Source organism: Bombina bombina, chromosome 4, assembly GCF_027579735.1.
Source record: "Bombina bombina isolate aBomBom1 chromosome 4, aBomBom1.pri, whole genome shotgun sequence".
In the NCBI taxonomy this organism is placed as follows: Eukaryota; Metazoa; Chordata; class Amphibia; order Anura; family Bombinatoridae; genus Bombina; species Bombina bombina.
The window spans coordinates 844,659,072-844,679,403 of NC_069502.1; the positions used below are offsets into that span (position 1 = coordinate 844,659,072).

The 20,332-nt window shown below is 38.5% G+C and overlaps 1 protein-coding gene across 1 annotated transcript in view; it reads left to right on the forward strand.

Moving 5' to 3' along the window:
- LOC128657969 (uncharacterized) overlaps positions 1-20,332 on the forward strand; it is a 296,601-nt gene that overhangs the window by 247,757 nt on the left and 28,512 nt on the right. Inside the window, exons 9-11 of the mRNA XM_053712409.1 lie at positions 1,030-1,131; positions 10,526-10,630; positions 19,975-20,122. Of these exons, the coding sequence (XP_053568384.1) occupies positions 1,030-1,131; positions 10,526-10,630; positions 19,975-20,122 (355 nt within the window). The remainder of the gene's footprint in view (positions 1-1,029; positions 1,132-10,525; positions 10,631-19,974; positions 20,123-20,332) is intronic.

Sequence of the window (20,332 nt, forward strand, 5' to 3'; positions counted from 1 at the left end):
GGCTGTGTGTGTGCGTGAGGCAGAGGGAACCTCTCTATAATATATATCTGTATAACTGGGGATAGAATTGAGTGTGTGTGAGACACAAAGCAACTCGCTCTGTGTATCTATCGATCAACTAGCATTGTATAAGGTACTTGTACTTATGTATTTCTTTGTTTGACCTTCTCAAACACCCTCCCCTTCTAATAAACAATTTCTGCTCATACTCTCTGCCCCTCTCCACTCTATTACCAGGGTTAAACCAAAAAGCCTTTATTATAAGTTGTGTCTGTGTGTTGTATTACTGTATGTGTATATGTATAAAAAAGATGTGTGATGAGTTTTGGTTTAAAGGGACATAATACTCATATGCTAAATCACTTGAAACTGATGCAGTATAACTGTAAAAAGCTGACAAGAAAATATCACCTGATCATCTCTATGTAAAAAAGGAAGATATTTTACCTCCCAATTACCTCAGCTCACCAGAGTAAGTTCTGTGTAAAAAGTTATACTCAGCTGCAGTCCAGCTGCAGGTAAAAAAAAAAATGAAGAAATGAACAGCAGCCAATCGGCATCAGCAGTGCTGAGGTCATGAACTCTTTTACTGTGATCCCATGAGATTTCACTTAACTCATGAGATTTCATAGCAAACTTCCTTTAAACTGAATAGGGAAATAAGATGAGAGTGCACGTAAGCTCGTCCCTTCCGCTGTCCCGGGACAAACATACTGATATGCTGCTTAGAAATCCTTTACAATGGGGTGTGGCTACTGAGGAACTTTTGAGGTAAAATATCTTTCTTTTTTACATAGAGATGTTCAGGTGATATTTTCTAGTCAGCTTTTTACAGCTATGCTGCATCACTTTCAAGTGTTTAAACATTTGGGTATTATGGCCCTTTAAGTAATATGGGTATATGTGTGTTTGTGTACACACGTGTGGTGTATACATGTATAGAGATAGATTTTAGGGGTGGAGTTTGTGTTTATATATGTATATATGTTTGTTTGGACATTATTCTCATATCTGTATTCTCTGTTGTAGGTCTCAGTGTTACACACATCACTGACCATGAACAAGATGAAGAAGCTGCCTGAGTGGATCCTGAATCATATTCTGGAGATTCTCTACCTGTTGACAGGAAAGGTGAGAAAACATCATAATGAGACCACAGTAACCTCCTGCAGTGAATGTGTAGAGTTGTTCTGGGAATATTCTGTTCTATAAATTAACTTGTGGAGACCGTTATTTCCCAGCAGCCTTTTGTTATTTGTTCCATCATCCCTATACACAGGCCAGCAATAGGCAGCTTATGAAGTGGTGAACTGGTATTTATATGGTATAAACAAGTAGTAATTTGTGCAGAAGAGGAAGCGCTATTGTATAGACTGGCCATAAGCATGTGTACATATGTCATATATAGATAATACCTGCTAGCTGGTTAGTCTGCTCACATCATGTGCCTGAAAACTTAATTCCATATGTTCTAGTTCATGTACAATATAGATGACATTTTATATTTCTTGTTATTTCTGTATCACTTGGTGCATTTCATCATATGACAATACATCCCCAGTAATACAGGGTGTATCATTGTAAACCTCAGCTCTTCCTGTTGCCTTCATCATTTTGTATTATTGTTTTTCTTATTACTTAGTGACTCAGTTACCTTTATTTCCTTTTGTTCCCAACACATTTAATCAATTTATGATATTAACAATCAAAGGGACATTAAACATAAAACTAAATTCCCTAAAAATAGTTTTTCATTATACCTAGTGGTAATTTTATAGTTTATTTTGCCTGGTTTTCTTGTAATGTATCTCTGTATATTGTGTTTTTTTACTGCACTCAAACATATTGGAATGTGTCCTACAGGATCCAGTTTCCTACAACATGTTACACAGTGTTTGCTTGATCCATGCAGGTGCTCATTTATATTTCCCTAATTAGCTATAGCAAAAAATAGATATTTAAGAATCTTCTCAAGGGTTGTGTACTGCAAATATTGCTATCAAAATGACTGTTTAAATTGTTATAAAAATGTGTGTGCAGACTTTGTGCAATGCAGTATTTAATTGCTGATATATTGTGTATTTATAAAAATCACATTAAAGGGATAGAAAAGTCAAAATTGATTTGTGCACACCATATATGCATTTTAATTCTGAATAGAAAACATTTTGCAATACACTTCCATTAGCAAAAATACTTATAGTAAAAGTTATTACTGTTTTTAGCAGCATATGCACATATCCTGTGATTGTCCTATGCACCAGTGTTCAAACACCACTTGTTCTCAGAGTCAACAGCCGCTTATATGGCACCAACTAAATCTTCACTGATGCAACACACTCCACTGTCAGCTGTCTGAGCAGACATGGTGTTTAACCCCTTAGTGACCAGACCACTTTTCCATTTGTTGACCGTTTGGGACCAAGGCTATTTTTACATTTCTGCGGTGTTTGTGTTTAGCTGTAATTTTCCTCTTACTCATTTTTTGTACCCACACATATTATATACAATTTTTCTTGCGATTAAATGAACTTTCTAAAGATACTATTATTTTCATCATATCTTATAATTTACTATATATTTTTTATGAAATATGATGAAAAAATGGAAAAAACCACACTTTTTCTAAATTTGACCCCCAAAATCTGTTACACTTCTACAACTACCATAAAACACCCATGCTAAATAGTTTCTTAATTTTGTCCTGAGTTTAGAAATACCCAATGATTACATGTTCTTTGCTTTTTTTGCAAGTTATAGGGCAATAAATAAAAGTAGCACTTTGCTATTTAAAAAACATTTTTGTTTTCAAAATTAGCGATAGTTACATTGGAACACTGATATCTGTCAGGAATCCCTGAATAACCCTTCACATGTATATATTTTTTTAAAAGAAGACAACCTAAGGTATTAAAATTGGGGTATTTTGACTATTTTCCCACCAATCTATGCCAAATTAAAAAAAATGGTGATTTTTTGACAAAATAACAATTTAAAAAATACATTTACTGAGAACGTTAAGGGTTACTGTGAAATAACACCCCAATATGTATTCAGCAACATCTGAGTACAGTGATACCACCCATGTATAGGTGTGTTGGGTTCTCTTGGGGCTAAAAGGCCTTATTTTTAGGGGGCACATTTTTTACATCTGTCATCATGCACCTATGTGCTATTTGGGACATTTCTGAAGCCAGCCAATGTAATGTACCCCCATCAAACCATATATTTTTGAAAAGTAGACACCCTAGGGTATTTAGTATAGATAATACCCAAAGGAGTATAAATAGGGGCGCTATCAAAACAGACAATTAAATTAGTACCAAAAACATGTAGCTATATAAAGCAACACTACAAAAGGATATCACCAATGTGAGGAAAAATCCAAAACATATATAAGATACAGGTTATCAAATCTTATGAATAATAAGGAAGAGTCCCACAGATATATAACTTATGTGAGTCCAATGAATATCCAGTATCTTGCTAGATAGGAAATAGGCAGCTCTCCTCGAGGTATAAGGCCATCCACATCAAATTATTCTATAAGAAGATAGAGAGGCGCCACATAGCATAATTCTGTGTGATATTTCAGAATAGTAGTTGAAACTCTGATACACTCACGTTTTATGAAGCACCAAGATGTAGTGCGAGCTGGACAGACCAGAACCTTAGAGTTGTCCGGTATAACTCTCCTCTCAAGCTCAGACTCCCAGGAACCAAATTTCAGTAACTCTGTTATCGTGATGTTTGGGGATCAGCTTTACTGTTTCCACCTCAAGTGATTAGAGGGTTAAAAAGGCAAAAGAAGTCCAAAAGAGGCAAAGTAGCAAGTTGTATAAAAGACAAGTTTTTTATTAACACATTAAAAACACAGCAACGTGTTTCTCAGTTTATTTAAAATGCTGGTATTTTAACACTTTCCATGCACTTGCTTAACCACCAGTCTTTGTCAAACTTTTGAGTAGTAATTTTTTTGTGTTATTTTTCACACACATTGTACTTTAGGCATGGATTCTTAGTTCCTGTTATGTTTTACTGACAAAAAAACACCTCAATATGTGTTCAACAACATCTCCTGAGTACAGTGATACCACCCATAAATAGGTTTGTCAGGTTCTCAGGGGGCTAAAAGGCCTTATTTTTAGGGGGCACATTCCAGTTTTCCGACTTGGAATTTTCACATCTGTCATCATGCACCCATGTCCTATTTGGGACATTTTTGAAGCCAGCCAATGTAATTTACCCCATCAAACCATATATTTTTGAAAAGTAGACACCCTAGGGTATTTAATATGCTGGTATTTTAACACTTTCCATGCACTTGCTTAACCATTATTCTTTGTCAAACATTTGACTAGTCATTTTTTGTGTGTGTTATTTTTCACACTCATACTTTTAGGCACGGATTATTATTTCCTGTTATGTTTTACTGACAAAAAACACCTCAATATGTGTTCAACAACATCTCCTGAGTATAGTGATACCACCCATTAATAGGTTTGTTGGGTTCTCAGGGGGCTAAAAGACCTTATTTTTACGGGGTGCATTCCAGTTTTCCAACTTGGAATTTTCACATCTTATGCACCAATGTCCTATTTGGGACATTTTTGAAGCCGGCCAATGTAATTTACCCCCATTAATTTTTAAAAGTAGACACTCTAGGGTATTTGAAATGCTGGTATTTTAACACTTTCCATGCACTAATTCAGCCACAAGTCTTTGTCAAACTTTTGGGTAGTAATTTTTGTGTGTTATTTTTCACATACATTGTACTTTACTCATGGATTCTCAGCTCCTGTTATGTGTTACTGACGCAAAACACCTCAATATGTGTTCAACAACATCTCCTGAGTACAGTGATACCACCCATGTATAGGTGTGTTGGCTTGTTTAGGGGGTGCAATGCCAAACTTCTGACATGGTTTTTGTGATTATTTTTTTACATTTAACATATCTTCTTTTTGGGATCCTTTTTTACGTACCCCAATTTATTTGCTTGCCATGAATGTGCATATATTTGAAAGGTTGACACCCCAATGTATTGTATATGGAGTGTTTTGATGCCTTTGATGCAACTGTTTTAGCCCAAACATTTGGAGAAAGTGTATGGTGGTAATTTTTAAATTTTCATTTTTACACACACATTGCTTTTTGACTATGATTTAGGAGAGCCCGTTGTAAGTTATTGCAAGAAAACACACCAGGTTATTTTCTGCAAGTCCCCCTGACTACACCCATGCCCCCAATGCATAGTTTTGCCAGGATTTTGGGAAGGTTCAGATACAATTGTATGACTTGTAATTTGAGTTGAAAGTGAGAGTATTTCTTCTGATAGGCCTATCTTCAGTTTGGGGGCTATTGTATACCCCAGTTTTATTTATTGCCATGAAAGTGTATATATTTGAAACGTTGACACCCCAAGGTATTGTATATGGAGGGCTTTGATGCAACCGTTTTAGCCAAAAAAATTGAAGAAAGTGTATGGGGGTAATTTTTCAATCTTAATTTTTACACAAACATTGCTTTTTGACTATGATTTAGGAGAGCCAGTTGTAAGTTATTGCAAGAAAACACTCCAGGTTGTTTTCTGCAAGACCCCCTGAGAGTACACCCATACCCACCATGCATAGGCTTAACAGGGGTTTTGGTAAAATACAGCACCAATTTTAGAACATAAAAAATAGAACAGAGAAATTTAAAAATCTGTCACAGTAAAAGGAAAAAAGAAAAATACTCGGTAAGAGTAAATGTAACCTCCCCCCCCCCCCCCCCAAAAAAAAACACAATGGCAAATGTAAAAAAAAAAAACAAAATTAAAAATTTACCAGTGTGTAACAGGGCAATCAGGACAGTAAAAGGTGGTGTCCCTTCTCTGCCCCCTCTTGGTACAGATTCTACATTTCTTCTTAGGATTCTGCTTTGCTGCAGTAGGGGGGATTTTGAAAATAAAATGGGTAGCCCCAACTCTGCTCTCTCCCATCACCGCCCGGGGAGCAGGTGCATCTTGGTACAAAATCTCTGATATGATCTAGAGTTGAAACTGTAAAAAAGTCAAAAAAGCGTTGTGGGTTGCAATCTGCATTAAGGAAATTGCAACCTTTTTGTACCAGGCCTTTGTCTTCCCCATAATTAGGTAGGGCTGCAGCAGCTGATCTGCTAGATCAACCCCACCCATATGCAGGTTATAAGTCTTGATTCACACTGGCTTCATTGTGCTCTCAGCTCTGCCATGTACAGAGACCTCCACAGTCTTCTTGGGTAAGAAGGTATACATCCTTCTTGTCATTGTACTTAACTGCCAACAACTCCTCTTGAAGCAGAGTTGAGGTCTCCCTCTTTACTAGCCGGGTGCGTGCAAGTTGTCTTGGGAAACCTGCGCGGTTCTTTTGAATTGTACCGCAAGCTACTGTATCAAAACAATACAGTAGCTTGAACAAAAGGACACTTGTATAAAAATTGTCTACATACAAATGGTACCCTTTGTTCATTAGGGGTAAAATCAGGTCCCAGACAATCATACCAGTGGTTCCCATATGTTCTGGGCAGCCTGGAGGGTCAAGGTGGATATCCTTTCCCTCGTACACCTGGAAGGCCTGAGTATACCCAGTCTCACTCTCACAGAGCTTATACACCTTTACTCCATACCTGGAGCGCTTGGAAGGAATATACTGCTTGAATCCTAGCCTTCCCTTATGTTTCATCAGGGATTTATCCACGCATATATTCCTTCCAGGTGTATAAGCCTCTGCAAACCTGGAGGTAAAGTGGATAAACAGGGGGCGGATTTTATACAGCCTGTCAAACTGGGGATGCTCCCTAGGGGGGCACAGGCTGTTGTCACTGAAGTGCATGAAATGAAGAATCATTTCATGCCTCTGCCTCGACATACTCTGGGAGAAAATGGGGGTAGAGCAAATGGAGGGTTTCTTTATGATGCCCAACAGCATAGTCAATGCCCAGAATTTTTTAAGTTCTGGCACATCGATGGGGGCCCATTGCTGATTTGCCAAAAAAGTGTCAGGCTTTGCAGCACGTAACTGATGGGCATATAAATTAGTTTGGGCGACAATGTTCCCCAATATATCATCGCCCAGAAACACCTCCATAAACTGTTGGGGGCTAAATCCTGCCACATACACATTGATGCCAGGATTTGCAGTGAAGGGTGGGATATCTGGCCTCTGGTGATGAGGCATTACCCACTCGTCAGCAGCAATGGCAGCTGGAGCAACATGTCTTCTGGCAGAGGGGCTACCTATCAGTTGAGACTGTATCTAATGATGTATCTGAGCATATGGCAGGGTCAAAATTGGGGTCTGAGTCAGACATAGAGGCACCTGACTCTGACGCAAGGAAGGCATATGCCTCCTCAGCACAGTATGTTCTCTGTGACATAATTTATTTTTATCTGTCACAGAGAAAAAAAATTACTAAAAAAAAAATCAAGACAAAATTTAAATTTAAATTAACTAAATGACTAAAAAAAAAAAATTAAAAGTAAAAATTACTAAAAAAAAAATTAACCCCTAAAAAATGCTTTTATGCAAGAGCCAGTGAGCAAAAAAGTGCTGCTATTGCCAGTGATTTATAGCACTAATTCCGCTGCTGTTTGGATCCGCGTATGGAGACTTTCTCCCTGCTTACTAGCTCTGCTTGAGCCATCATCTCCACGGCTGTGAGGAGCTTGGACAAGAAAAGACAACAATAACGGACATTATATGTATAAGGTCGTATGAATCCCCTTTTCTAAATTGCAAGCAGTGATATTGCCAGCTATCATACTGGGATTTATCGTGTTGGATGCTGTTCCCTGCTGAGGGTTATGTTTGCTTGGGATTTCTGTCTAAAACACAGATGAAAACAACCAGGACAAGTGACGCCACTGCTTTTGCTTGTATATATGCTTGCAAGGACTATACTCTGACGAATTTGCTTGTTTATGCTTGGATAGTAACCATCATTACCTGCATGCTGTTTGCATTCTGCATGAGAAGCACTAATTCCGCTTTGTATGTGTACACCGACATTTAAACTGCCTCATGCAACATCTCTACTAGCATTGTTGAACCTTGCTTATTCACGCATGCTTGTCCTTTTATGTACATATCCAGAGGGCCCGCTAACAAGCCGACTTAGATTCCCTGCGTCTACCTGCCCAGCATTTTTACCCCTTGATAGGGGTGCTGCATGCAGCTGGGTGTAGTCTGACTGGAGTGGTCCACCTTGATACAATATGCAACTTGTACACGTACTTTATCTTGACTTGCTCTTCATATGCTAATTTAGCCTGTCTTTGCACACAGGTAATCTGCCTTAGCCTCTTAGATCCCAAACAATTATCTGCCCAGGATATACCTCCTTGTCCTTTGACAGGGGGTTCTGTGAGCAGTAGGGTGTAGTAGGCTAATACTCAGAATACTTTATACTTGTGATCAGCACAGATATTGATAAGACTGTTTTCTACTGCGGTTTTTGCATGTACCCCTGACCGGTCAGGTTCATTGTATTTATTTTATTATTATATGGTTTCTACATCTTTGATATATTCATCTATACCAACTATTGTGATTTATTCACCACACTATTTCTGGCATGAATGTACTCTCCGGATGTGAGAGACCACTGTCTCAGGATTAAATATATTAATTTGGTGTAACCCATAATTGTGAGCTTGTTTATTTCATAAAAGAGTGCTGAATCCCCTGTCTTTATAACCCAGGATTACATTCCTGAAGTTCTTTCTCTTGTATCCCATATCATACTTATATAAGGGTCTGCACCACATTGTCTTTAACGTATACTGAGGCTATTGTGCCAGTTAATTATTTACACAGTTACGCTCATATTGCGACTGCATCCCCCCCCCCGTAATTTTCTCGATTTTATATATATATATATATATTCAAAGGGGTACCGGACAAACGGTTGATGTAAATACAAAAACCTTATAATAATAGACTAATAATAGTATAGTCGTAAATGTTGCAGACCCTATAAGAAATATTTTTACAGCAAACTATAAGAAAAGAAATAGGACATACAATTCAATGAACTATATAGGAGATAGGGAATCAAGCACTCTTTTATAAATGAATCAAACGATTTAATATCTTAATAATGGAGTTACATCTCTAATCCATATATCACCAATAGTCAAGACATAATATATGTATACCATATGTATAGTATACATATATTATGTCTTGACTATTGGTGATATATGGATTAGAGATGTAACTCCATTATTAAGATATTAAATCGTTTGATTCATTTATAAAAGAGTGCTTGATTCCCTATCTCCTATATAGTTAATTGAATTGTATGTCCTATTTCTTTTCTTATAGTTTGCTGTAAAAAATAAATAAATATATATATATATATTATATATTATAATATGTTATTTTACTAAGTGCCTCGACCCACCGAGGCACTTAGCACATTTACAGAGCATCAGATGCCTGCCTGATGGCTTCCGATGCTCTCTCTGACTGCTGTGCTCCACGTGGAGTGAAAACCGGAAGTGATCGCTCCGGGGAGCGATCAAAATGGAGCCCGGCAGTCAGGAACAGTATTGCAGGATGCCTCAACATCGAGGCATCCCTGCAATACTGTTTGAGCGGCTGGAATCGATTTTGATCGCTTCCACAGCTCAGATTACCCGAGGACGTGTGAGGCATGTTCTTGGTCGTTAACTGACCCCCTTTGGAGGACGTGCCTGACAAGTCCTTGGTCGCCAAGGGGTTAAATCCTGATGCTCAAGCCACATACAGCATTTGTAGATGTGCAGCTGAAATAGTAATAACTTTCACTAGAAGTATTTTTGCTAATGGAAATATATTGCAAAAACACTTCTACTTTAAATTTAAATGCACCCATGCTCATTTAAATTTTGACATTTCTTTCACTTTAAAGGCACAGTGTACTGTAAAATTGTTTTCCTTTAATGTGTTTCTAATGTTATATTGGCCGCAGAGTATAAAATAAATGACAAAATTACTTATTTAAATATATTTTTGTAAATGAAACAGCTATTTTTGTTCTTTGAAACCACAACCCATTAAAATGGGTTGAGCTTGCAGGGAAATCATATCTCCTTATTTTATCACTTTCTGTACACACAATTTTTGTGCTTGTTTATATTATCTCTGTTTGTATACCATACATTGTATTGCTTATTTCTCTTACACACACACACAAACACACCAGGAGTGTAATGTATTCTACTTGCTTTGTTTATACAGCTTTTATTTACCATATACTTAAGTATAAACACTTTTAGTATAGGTAGGAATACCATGGGTAAAATCAGTTATTTCAAATGCCAAAAAAAGTTAAATGATCTATTTGTAAACAATTGAATACACTCCAGCAGGTAAAACGCTGGAACTCACTAAGTGTTACACAAGTGCTCAGATTGGCTACAGAAGGTGATTGTCTTGTCATGTGACCATGATGAGATGGAGAATATGACATCAGCTGATGTGAGAGGGGTCAGTGATGTTTTTATGTTTCACTCTTGCAGCGTGTGACTAACTCACTGACAGCGAGTCACATGACCGGGGACAAGATGACAACAGAGAGGATACTGACCCACACCCTGCAGATCATGTACCTGCTGACAGGGGAGGTGAGAGCTGATGGGATATGTCATAATGACAGCTGTGTGTCCCTGTGACCGGCTGTATTTGTGTATTTGCACGTGTTTATTTACATGCATTAAAGGGACTTAAACTGCTGGGTAGAACTACAGTATCATGGTTACTACTCTAATCTACTACTCTTTTGTTTTTTCTTCCTGTGCCTGCAGCTCTCTTTAAAGCCATTTACTTATTTTAACCCCTTATACGTGCCAGATATTGAAGCTTTACATCTTCACACTGGGTGCCGCCATTTTGTAACTTGTGATTCTGAACTCTATGACGGAAGCTGTGCACATTCACAGATCAGTGACATTGCTGTATTTTTGACAAGTGATATTGTGCAGGGGATCCCAGAGGATCGTTTACAACTATTTGTGTTATGACTGCTCAAGGGGTAAAAAAAGATAACAAAATGTTTTAATTTGATAGTTTTTGGCTGCGAAATGTTGGCATGAACCTAATTCTTAATTGGGCCTAGAATAATACTTTGGGTTATCTAATTAAAAAAAAAAAATATATATATATATATATATATATATATAATATGCAAACGATTTCCAGCTCTACCCTCCCAGTGTCAACTGCCTGGGTGCAGAAATAAGTAATATAATCATCCAAGTAACTGCACTCTCAGGTCTTTTCAAAACAGGTTCTTTTAATGGAACGTTTTCGGGGTTCACAACCCCTTCATCAGCATAAACAAACAATCAAATGTCACACAATATATAGTATATCAAAACAGTGTCTCACCAAACAAATTTGCTTTCAAAAGTGCGCCAAAATCGAGTGTGGAACGCATCTTGCGTTCCACCGTGATCATGTCAACCGGAAGTGATATCACTTCCGGTTTCACGACATGATGAAAACATATTAACATTATTTTGTTTAACAATAAATAATACATAGTGGTGTGCCCTCAACTTGTCAAAGAGGCAATCAAAAATAGTATCAATAAACGAAAATGTTTGCCAGTGGTCTTTACATATCAGATTCCGGTGTATCTAGATCGTCATCGTAGCCGTAACTATGGTTACGAGACATCTGTAAGTGAATAAGTGAGAAAATATCACTCGTGCAACCAATATGTACACTGACATGTCTGACTACTAAAGTTTTAGCAATATTCAGTGTCATGTGCATTGTGATGTATATATAGGTACATTAAAACAAAAAACTGAATATATACATAAGCAAAAAAAATAATAAACTTACAAGGTGGCAGTGCTTGCTCAGACTTATTATCAAACCGTATAGCCATGCGCATTGCCTACTGCAAAGTATACATACTTTATACAAGCAGTGTATCCAAAAGAGCGTGCTGTAACCTTGTGCTGTTACATATTGCCCTAAATGTAACTATGTGTATGTAAGAGATGTACATTAACTATTCTGCGAAAAATTCGTAATAATAGAAGTCAACTTAAGCCTGATTAAACGTACATCTGTACTCCTCAGATATATAACCCACTGTTACAAATTTACTAGATGCAATAGTTGAATCTCCAAAGATTCCACATTTAGTATATTAGGACAAGACGCAATATACTGAGTCGTGACCATCATAGCTGTGCCTCAGTTCCCATATGTAGTAAGGTGCCCCAAAGGTGAAAAATATACATTATATGGTATATGTACATATATCAAGGCACTATTGAGAGATTAAAATGTTATGACACTTCAATATTTCTGATAACAATGTCCAAAATGTAGATGACTCCTTGTGGACACATAAGGACAGTTCTTCTAGATGTTATGTGGCTAGTTTGGTATAGGTCCCAAAAAAAAGGTGTAAGGTGCGAGATTGAGTAACTTCACCTTAGGGACCAGGCTTCCACAAACAGGGATGGGGGATACATCCCTCCACCCTGGTGTGTCGTAAGTCCCCACCCCACACCCCTCAGAAGGGCCGTGGGGTTGGGGGCTACACGTAGCCACAATGACCCCAGGTTATACCCCAAGTATGTAGCACGATCCTATACACTTAAACAAGGTTTTTAAAATCTGGGGTGGTGTTTAAACCGCCTGGATGGATAGTCCCCAACTTAAAAATCAATTGGGCTTCCCTTTTGAGTAGTATCTTGCTCCTATCCCCTCCCCGGTCAAGTGGGGGTATATGGTCAATGAGGACGTATCTGATTGAAGATACCGGATGGCCTTGTTTAGCACAATGACGTGCAACTGGTTGGTCAGAGTCCCCCTGTTTAAGTGCCGATCTGATCGCGTGCCTATGATTTGCCATACGTTCCCGTAACGTGCCTGTGGTTTTACCCACATAGAAACTAGAACAGGGACAAAAGAGAAGGTACACCACGTATGTGGTAGTGCACGTGATTGAATGCTTGATCACGTATCTTCTATTAGTGTGTGGGTGCTGAAAGGTTTTGGTGCTGACCAAACCATTGCACGTCGTGCAGCCCAAACACTTATATGATCCTTTGATATTTATTTTAGTCCCTGTGGTGTAGCTAGCTCTTTGGTCTGTGCGCATCAAGAGGTCTTTGAGGTTCACACCCCTCTTGAATCCCACCATTGGTTGTACCTGTCTGGTAAATGTTAACTTCGGGTCTGATGTCATAATAGGCCAATGTTGATGTAAGATACGTCCTGTATTCTTGGTAGTTGGTGTAAACGTAGTGGTCATGATAAGTTTATTACTCGTGTCCTTCTTGGGTGTGGGTTTGATGAGTTGTTCTTGAGTGAGTAAAGATGCTATACTTATATTTTCATGGATAATGGAAGGTTTGTATCCCCGCTCACGGAATCTTTCTCCTACTCCTGCCAATTGGGAGACCCCCATTTGTGTTTCTGAATTATTTCTCATGGTTCTCACAAATTGAGATCTGACTATGCCCTTTAAGAGGGCAGGAGGATGACAGCTGTCAGCGCTCAAGATAGAGTTCCTATCGGTTTGTTTGTGAAAAAGGGTCGTAGCCAATTGATGTGTTTTTTTAAAAACTGTCAAATCAAGAAAGTTAACAGATTGTCTGTCAACAGTCATTTTAAATCTGACATTACTTGTGGCCGTATTAAATACTTCAAACCAACCCTGTAGTTCCTCCATGGTCCCCCGCCATACCATGAAGATGTCATCAATATATCTGTAATAACATACTACCGCTGGATTGTCGGTGTTCCATAGAAACAGATTTTCGAAATGGGACATGTACAGGTTGGCGTACGCGGGGGCCATGGAGGAACCCATGGCTGTGCCAGCTGTTTGTAAGTAGAATTTATTCTCGAATCTGAAGTAATTCTTGTATAAACAGAATTCTATCAAAGAGAGGAAAAATTCAATTGGTGGACCCTCATATAGAGGGTTATTGGTAATATGTTCCTCGACTGATTTAAGACCTTCAGTATGTGGGATAATAGTATACAGACTGTTGACGTCCAAACAGACCAGCAGGTCGTCAGGTTGGACGTCAACAGTCCGTGTTTTACGTATAAAATCCCCTGTATCCATAATGTATGATCTCACTTCCCTGACAACAGGTTGTAATAGTATGTCTACTAGTTGTGCCACCGGCTGTGTCAGGGAGTCCCTTGCTGACACAATCGGACGGCCAGGTGGATTATCAAGAGTTTTGTGTATCTTCGGGATTGAGTACAAGATAGGTATTTTAGGATAAGTGGTGGTACAGAAATCACGGATATGTTCAGATAGCCAACCTTGTTCAAAGCCCATCTGGATCAAAGTATCCAGTTGAAGTTTGAATCTGGAAGTGGGATCATTAGGTAGTATAGAGTAAGTGTGTGTGTCTGTCAGTTGGGTTAGGATGTCAGTGCGATAATCCCCATAGTTGAGTATCACTATGGCTCCGCCCTTATCGGCGGGCCTAATGACTATACTTCGGTCGTCCTGCAGGGTCTTAATCGCCTGTCTTTCCTCCCTGGACATATTATGTGTCCAAAGGGACTGTTGTCTAGCTGTTTCAAGGTCCTGTGTAACCAGCCTCATAAAAGTTTTGGTACTCGGACTGCTATTAGTTGGTTCAAAAGAGCTGGGATTTTTACATTGAAGTTCTACCTGTGTCTTGGTTGGACTGGATGTGCAGTTTTGAAAAAACTCTCTTATCTTGAGTGATTTGTTCAACTTATACAGGTCCAATTTTAAATCAAACTCAGAAAGGGCTGTGCTAGGCACGAAAGATAAGCCCCGGTTCAGAACTTTACGTTCACTGTCTGATAAACAGTGTGTACTTAAATTTATTACTATGTCCTCTGTCGTGGGCGTCTTGGTGGTCGATGTCTTATACCCCGCCCGCCTAATATGGGGTCTATAGTGCCGCCCCCTCCCCGGGAGCGGGTGGTAACCCCTAAAAAATGATGGTTAGGTGTAGAGTGTTCTCTGGATGTATGCGTGGAAAAATGGTTAAGGGGTCTATATGATCCAGGTGGAGTCAGAGAAGTATTGCCAGGGTTTCTGTCAGTGTCCGAAGACTCCCCCCCACTAGTGTCCACAGTATCAAAGTGGACACGTCTATTTCTCTGTTTCCTTCTGGTTCTAATGTCTGGTGTTGTAGTCAACCATTTATAGACTTTCCCTTGTTTGTAGTCCTGATTTACTGTTTCTACTTTCCTATTTTTAAAGGTTATTAAATCTGTCTGGTATTTATCTATTTGTGTTTTAATTTTAGATAACCAGTTTTCTTGTGTGTCACTAGTAAGTGTAGCCTGATATGTATTTTCAAAGGTCTGAATTTCAACTTTAACTTTACCTAAAATGGAAGTAACTTCCTCTATGACCAGTAGAATTAAATCTAAGGAGCACTTGTTCAGAATAAAGCACCATTTCTTTCTGAACTCTGGGTTTTCACGCCCAATGGTGGTTACATTGTGGACCCTAAAGCCTCGAGGTATGTGCCCTGTTCTAAAATAATCTGAGAGGTAACTACCATGTAAAGTTAAATCAACCTCTCTCTTTTTTAATTTCAATAATGTGTGATATAAATTAATTGGGGTCTCACCAACCGTTTTGGAGATAGGTTCAAATAAGATCCGGGCGGCATCGTCTGGTGTGTATGATACGGTACCGGTCTGGGCTTCCACTGCTTGGCAGGATACATCTTCACTCAGTGGCTGTTGTTCATGGTATTCATCCTGTACCGGTAATGTAGACATATTCTGGTAAGGAAAACAACGTTGTCAAGGCAAGCAATCAATTCCTAATTATATAAGCTTATTGCTCACAGATGTAGAATGGAGGTGAAATGTGAGTCACTCTAGGTCCCAGAGCCGGAAAGTCCAAACATAAGAGCAAGCACAAGGTTATAAAACCAATTGATAACAGTCTCAGTAAGTGAGCAAGCTACAACCACAGTGTATAGCGCTGGAGCAAGTGAAACAAATGTAGTCAAGAGCAGGGGGTTCCGCTGGTCAAATAATATAATATGCAAACGATTTCCAGCTCTACCCTCCCAGTGTCAACTGCCTGGGTGCAGAAATAAGTAATATAATCATCCAAGTAACTGCACTCTCAGGTCTTTTCAAAACAGGTTCTTTTAATGGAACGTTTTCGGGGTTCACAACCCCTTCATCAGCATAAACAAACAATCAAATGTCACACAATATATAGTATATCAAAACAGTGTCTCACCAAACAAATTTGCTTTCAAAAGTGCGCCAAAATCGAGTGTGGAACGCATCTTGCGTTCCACCGTGATCATGTCAACCGGAAGTGATATCACTTCCGGTTTCACGACATGATGAAAACATATTAAGATTCCGTGAGCGGGGATACAAACCTTCCATTATCCATGAAAATATAAGTATAGCATCTTTACTCACTCAAGAACAACTCATCAAACCCACACCCAAGAAGGACACGAGTAATAAACTTATCATGACCACTACGTTTACACCAACTACCAAGAATACAGGACGTATCTTACATCAACATTGGCCTATTATGACATCAGACCCGAAGTTAACATTTACCAGACAGGTACAACCAATGGTGGGATTCAAGAGGGGTGTGAACCTCAAAGACCTCTTGATGCGCACAGACCAAAGAGCTAGCTACACCACAGGGACTAAAATAAATATCAAAGGATCATATAAGTGTTTGGGCTGCACGACGTGCAATGGTTTGGTCAGCACCAAAACCTTTCAGCACCCACACACTAATAGAAGATACGTGATCAAGCATTCAATCACGTGCACTACCACATACGTGGTGTACCTTCTCTTTTGTCCCTGTTCTAGTTTCTATGTGGGTAAAACCACAGGCACGTTACGGGAACGTATGGCAAATCATAGGCACGCGATCAGATCGGCACTTAAACAGGGGGACTCTGACCAACCAGTTGCACGTCATTGTGCTAAACAAGGCCATCCGGTATCTTCAATCAGATACGTCCTCATTGACCATATACCCCCACTTGACCGGGGAGGGGATAGGAGCAAGATACTACTCAAAAGGAAAGCCCAATGGATTTTTAAGTTGGGGACTATCCATCCAGGCGGTTTAAACACCACCCCAGATTTTAAAAACCTTGTTTAAGTGTATAGGATCGTGCTACATACTTGGGGTATAACCTGGGGTCATTGTGGCTACGTGTAGCCCCCAACCCCACGGCCCTTCTGAGGGGTGTGGGGTGGGGACTTACGACACACCAGGGTGGAGGGATGTATCCCCCATCCCTGTTTGTGGAAGCCTGGTCCCTAAGGTGAAGTTACTCAATCTCGCACCTTACACCTTTTTTTTGGGACCTATACCAAACTAGCCACATAACATCTAGAAGAACTGTCCTTATGTGTCCACAAGGAGTCATCTACATTTTGGACATTGTTATCAGAAATATTGAAGTGTCATAACATTTTAATCTCTCAATAGTGCCTTGATATATGTACATATACCATATAATGTATATTTTTCACCTTTGGGGCACCTTACTACATATGGGAACTGAGGCACAGCTATGATGGTCACGACTCAGTATATTGCGTCTTGTCCTAATATACTAAATGTGGAATCTTTGGAGATTCAACTATTGCATCTAGTAAATTTGTAACAGTGGGTTATATATCTGAGGAGTACAGATGTACGTTTAATCAGGCTTAAGTTGACTTCTATTATTACGAATTTTTCGCAGAATAGTTAATGTACATCTCTTACATACACATAGTTACATTTAGGGCAATATGTAACAGCACAAGGTTACAGCACGCTCTTTTGGATACACTGCTTGTATAAAGTATGTATACTTTGCAGTAGGCAATGCGCATGGCTATACGGTTTGATAATAAGTCTGAGCAAGCACTGCCACCTTGTAAGTTTATTATTTTTTTTGCTTATGTATATATTCAGTTTTTTGTTTTAATGTACCTATATATACATCACAATGCACATGACACTGAATATTGCTAAAACTTTAGTAGTCAGACATGTCAGTGTACATATTGGTTGCACGAGTGATATTTTCTCACTTATTCACTTACAGATGTCTCGTAAAGACCACTGGCAAACATTTTCGTTTATTGATACTATTTTTGATTGCCTCTTTGACAAGTTGAGGGCACACCACTATGTATTATTTATTGTTAAACAAAATAATGTTAATATGTTTTCATCATGTCGTGAAACCAGAAGTGATATCACTTCCGGTTGACATGATCACGGTGGAATGCAAGATGCGTTCCACACTCGATTTTGGCGCACTTTTGAAAGCAAATTTGTTTGGTGAGACACTGTTTTGATATACTATATATTGTGTGACATTTGATTGTTTGTTTATGCTGATGAAGGGGTTGTGAACCCCGAAAACGTTCCATTAAAAGAACCTGTTTTGAAAAGACCTGAGAGTGCAGTTACTTGGATGATTATATATATATATATATATATATATATATATATATATATATATATATATATATATATATATATATATATATATATAGTTTTGATTAGTAAATTTAAAAATTAAGAATCTATTTAAACAATGCTAAACATTCTTTGGTATTGAAGGGGTTTATAAACCTCAATCAAGCTATGAAGATAAAAATCACTTAAAACTGTTTAATAATCCACAATGTATAGTATAATTAAAACATGCAATATCACGTACAGCATCAAAAAGTCTGTTTTTTAACTCTCAAAAGTATTCTGTAGTACAATGAAAACCTGACACATTTGAAAGTCCTGTAAATATGACTTCATCCTCAGAGATTACATTTGTGCAGATACATTAAATGTATGGAAACTCTGAACATTTAATTTTACTATCAAAGAATATATTGATATCTATAGAAATTTGTTTATGCCAACAAAAAGGTTAATTGTAGTTAGGAGGTTTCAGTGGTGGTGGGGTTTATTGCAGTGGGGGTTCTGGCACTCTAGGGGTTAAATTTGATGGCCGTTTAGGTAACGGTAACAGTTTACACCAGTTTTTTTTAAAAAAAAACATTGTATGCATTGTGCACAGGGAAATACGCTTCTGATATCATGGTGAATTTGGTTAGCATACTAAAGTGAATACATACCATTATAAGTCTGTTAGACGCTAATGCAGTCATGCACAACAGGCAACATTTTCATTAAATGTTTTTATCTAATTACTTCTTATAATAAATAGAGTAATATAAATGATACTGATGGAGTGAGGTCAAGAACAAAGCTGTGTACCACACACAGTCAGTATCACTTGACTTATAATCTAGACAATAGTATTTAGTTTAGATAAATGGGGGGCATATATGTATATCTTAGGGGTCACATTCTAACCTTTTGGTCTTATAGATGGACATTTTGTTCTATAGAAATGCATCAATAAAGGGAAAAAAATCACCTCGCAACAACATTCAGTTGCTGACCAGAGGGGTAAACACTGCTGGGAAATGTGACATTACACAAGCATTAGGGCACAGCAATTCCTTCGGGAAATATGTTTCTCAGTATTTTCCTACATGTTCTTAGTAACATTACCCCCCCCCCCCCCCACCAACAAACACACAGCATCAGTCACAGACTGAACAGTGAGTTGGGTAATGTGATGTTATACCGGAGTCAGGACACAGGGATGCCCTTTACTGATCAGTCTGACCCTGCATGTATTTCCTACCTTCTGTCTGTGTCTCTGTATGTTCTCAGTAACATTCCCCTCCCCACAGCATTCACAGGCTGAGCGGAAAGGTGAGCACTCATGGGGAATGTGATGTTATATCAGAGTAAGGACATAGTAAAGCCCTTTACTGACCCCTCTAGCTCTCTGTGTATTTACTACCTTTTGCCTGTGTCTTCATGTTCTCAGTAACATTATCCTATCTCTGTAAGTAAAAGTGTGTGACAGAACCTTTCCCTGTGTCAGCGCTGAATGAGTTGTGTGTGTTTCAGGTGCCTATAAAGTGTGATGATGTTGCTGTGTATTTCTCTATGGAGGAGTGGGAGTATATAGAGGGACACAAGGAGCTTTACAAGGACGCCATGATGGAGACTCACCAAGCACTAAGGACTATGGAGACCCCAAGAAATGAGAGCTCAGGTAACGCTGTGTAGTAATAAATATCTCACTCAGGAAAAGCACATACACTACTGACGTGACTGACACAGAGCAAATCTACAGTGAAACATGTGTGATCTAATGAGCTGGCTGATTATAAACAAAAATAATAAAAACATTTAAAGGGTCAAGAGAGATTAATGTTAAATCAGTTATATATCAATGTATATATGTTAATATTAGTTTATAGAT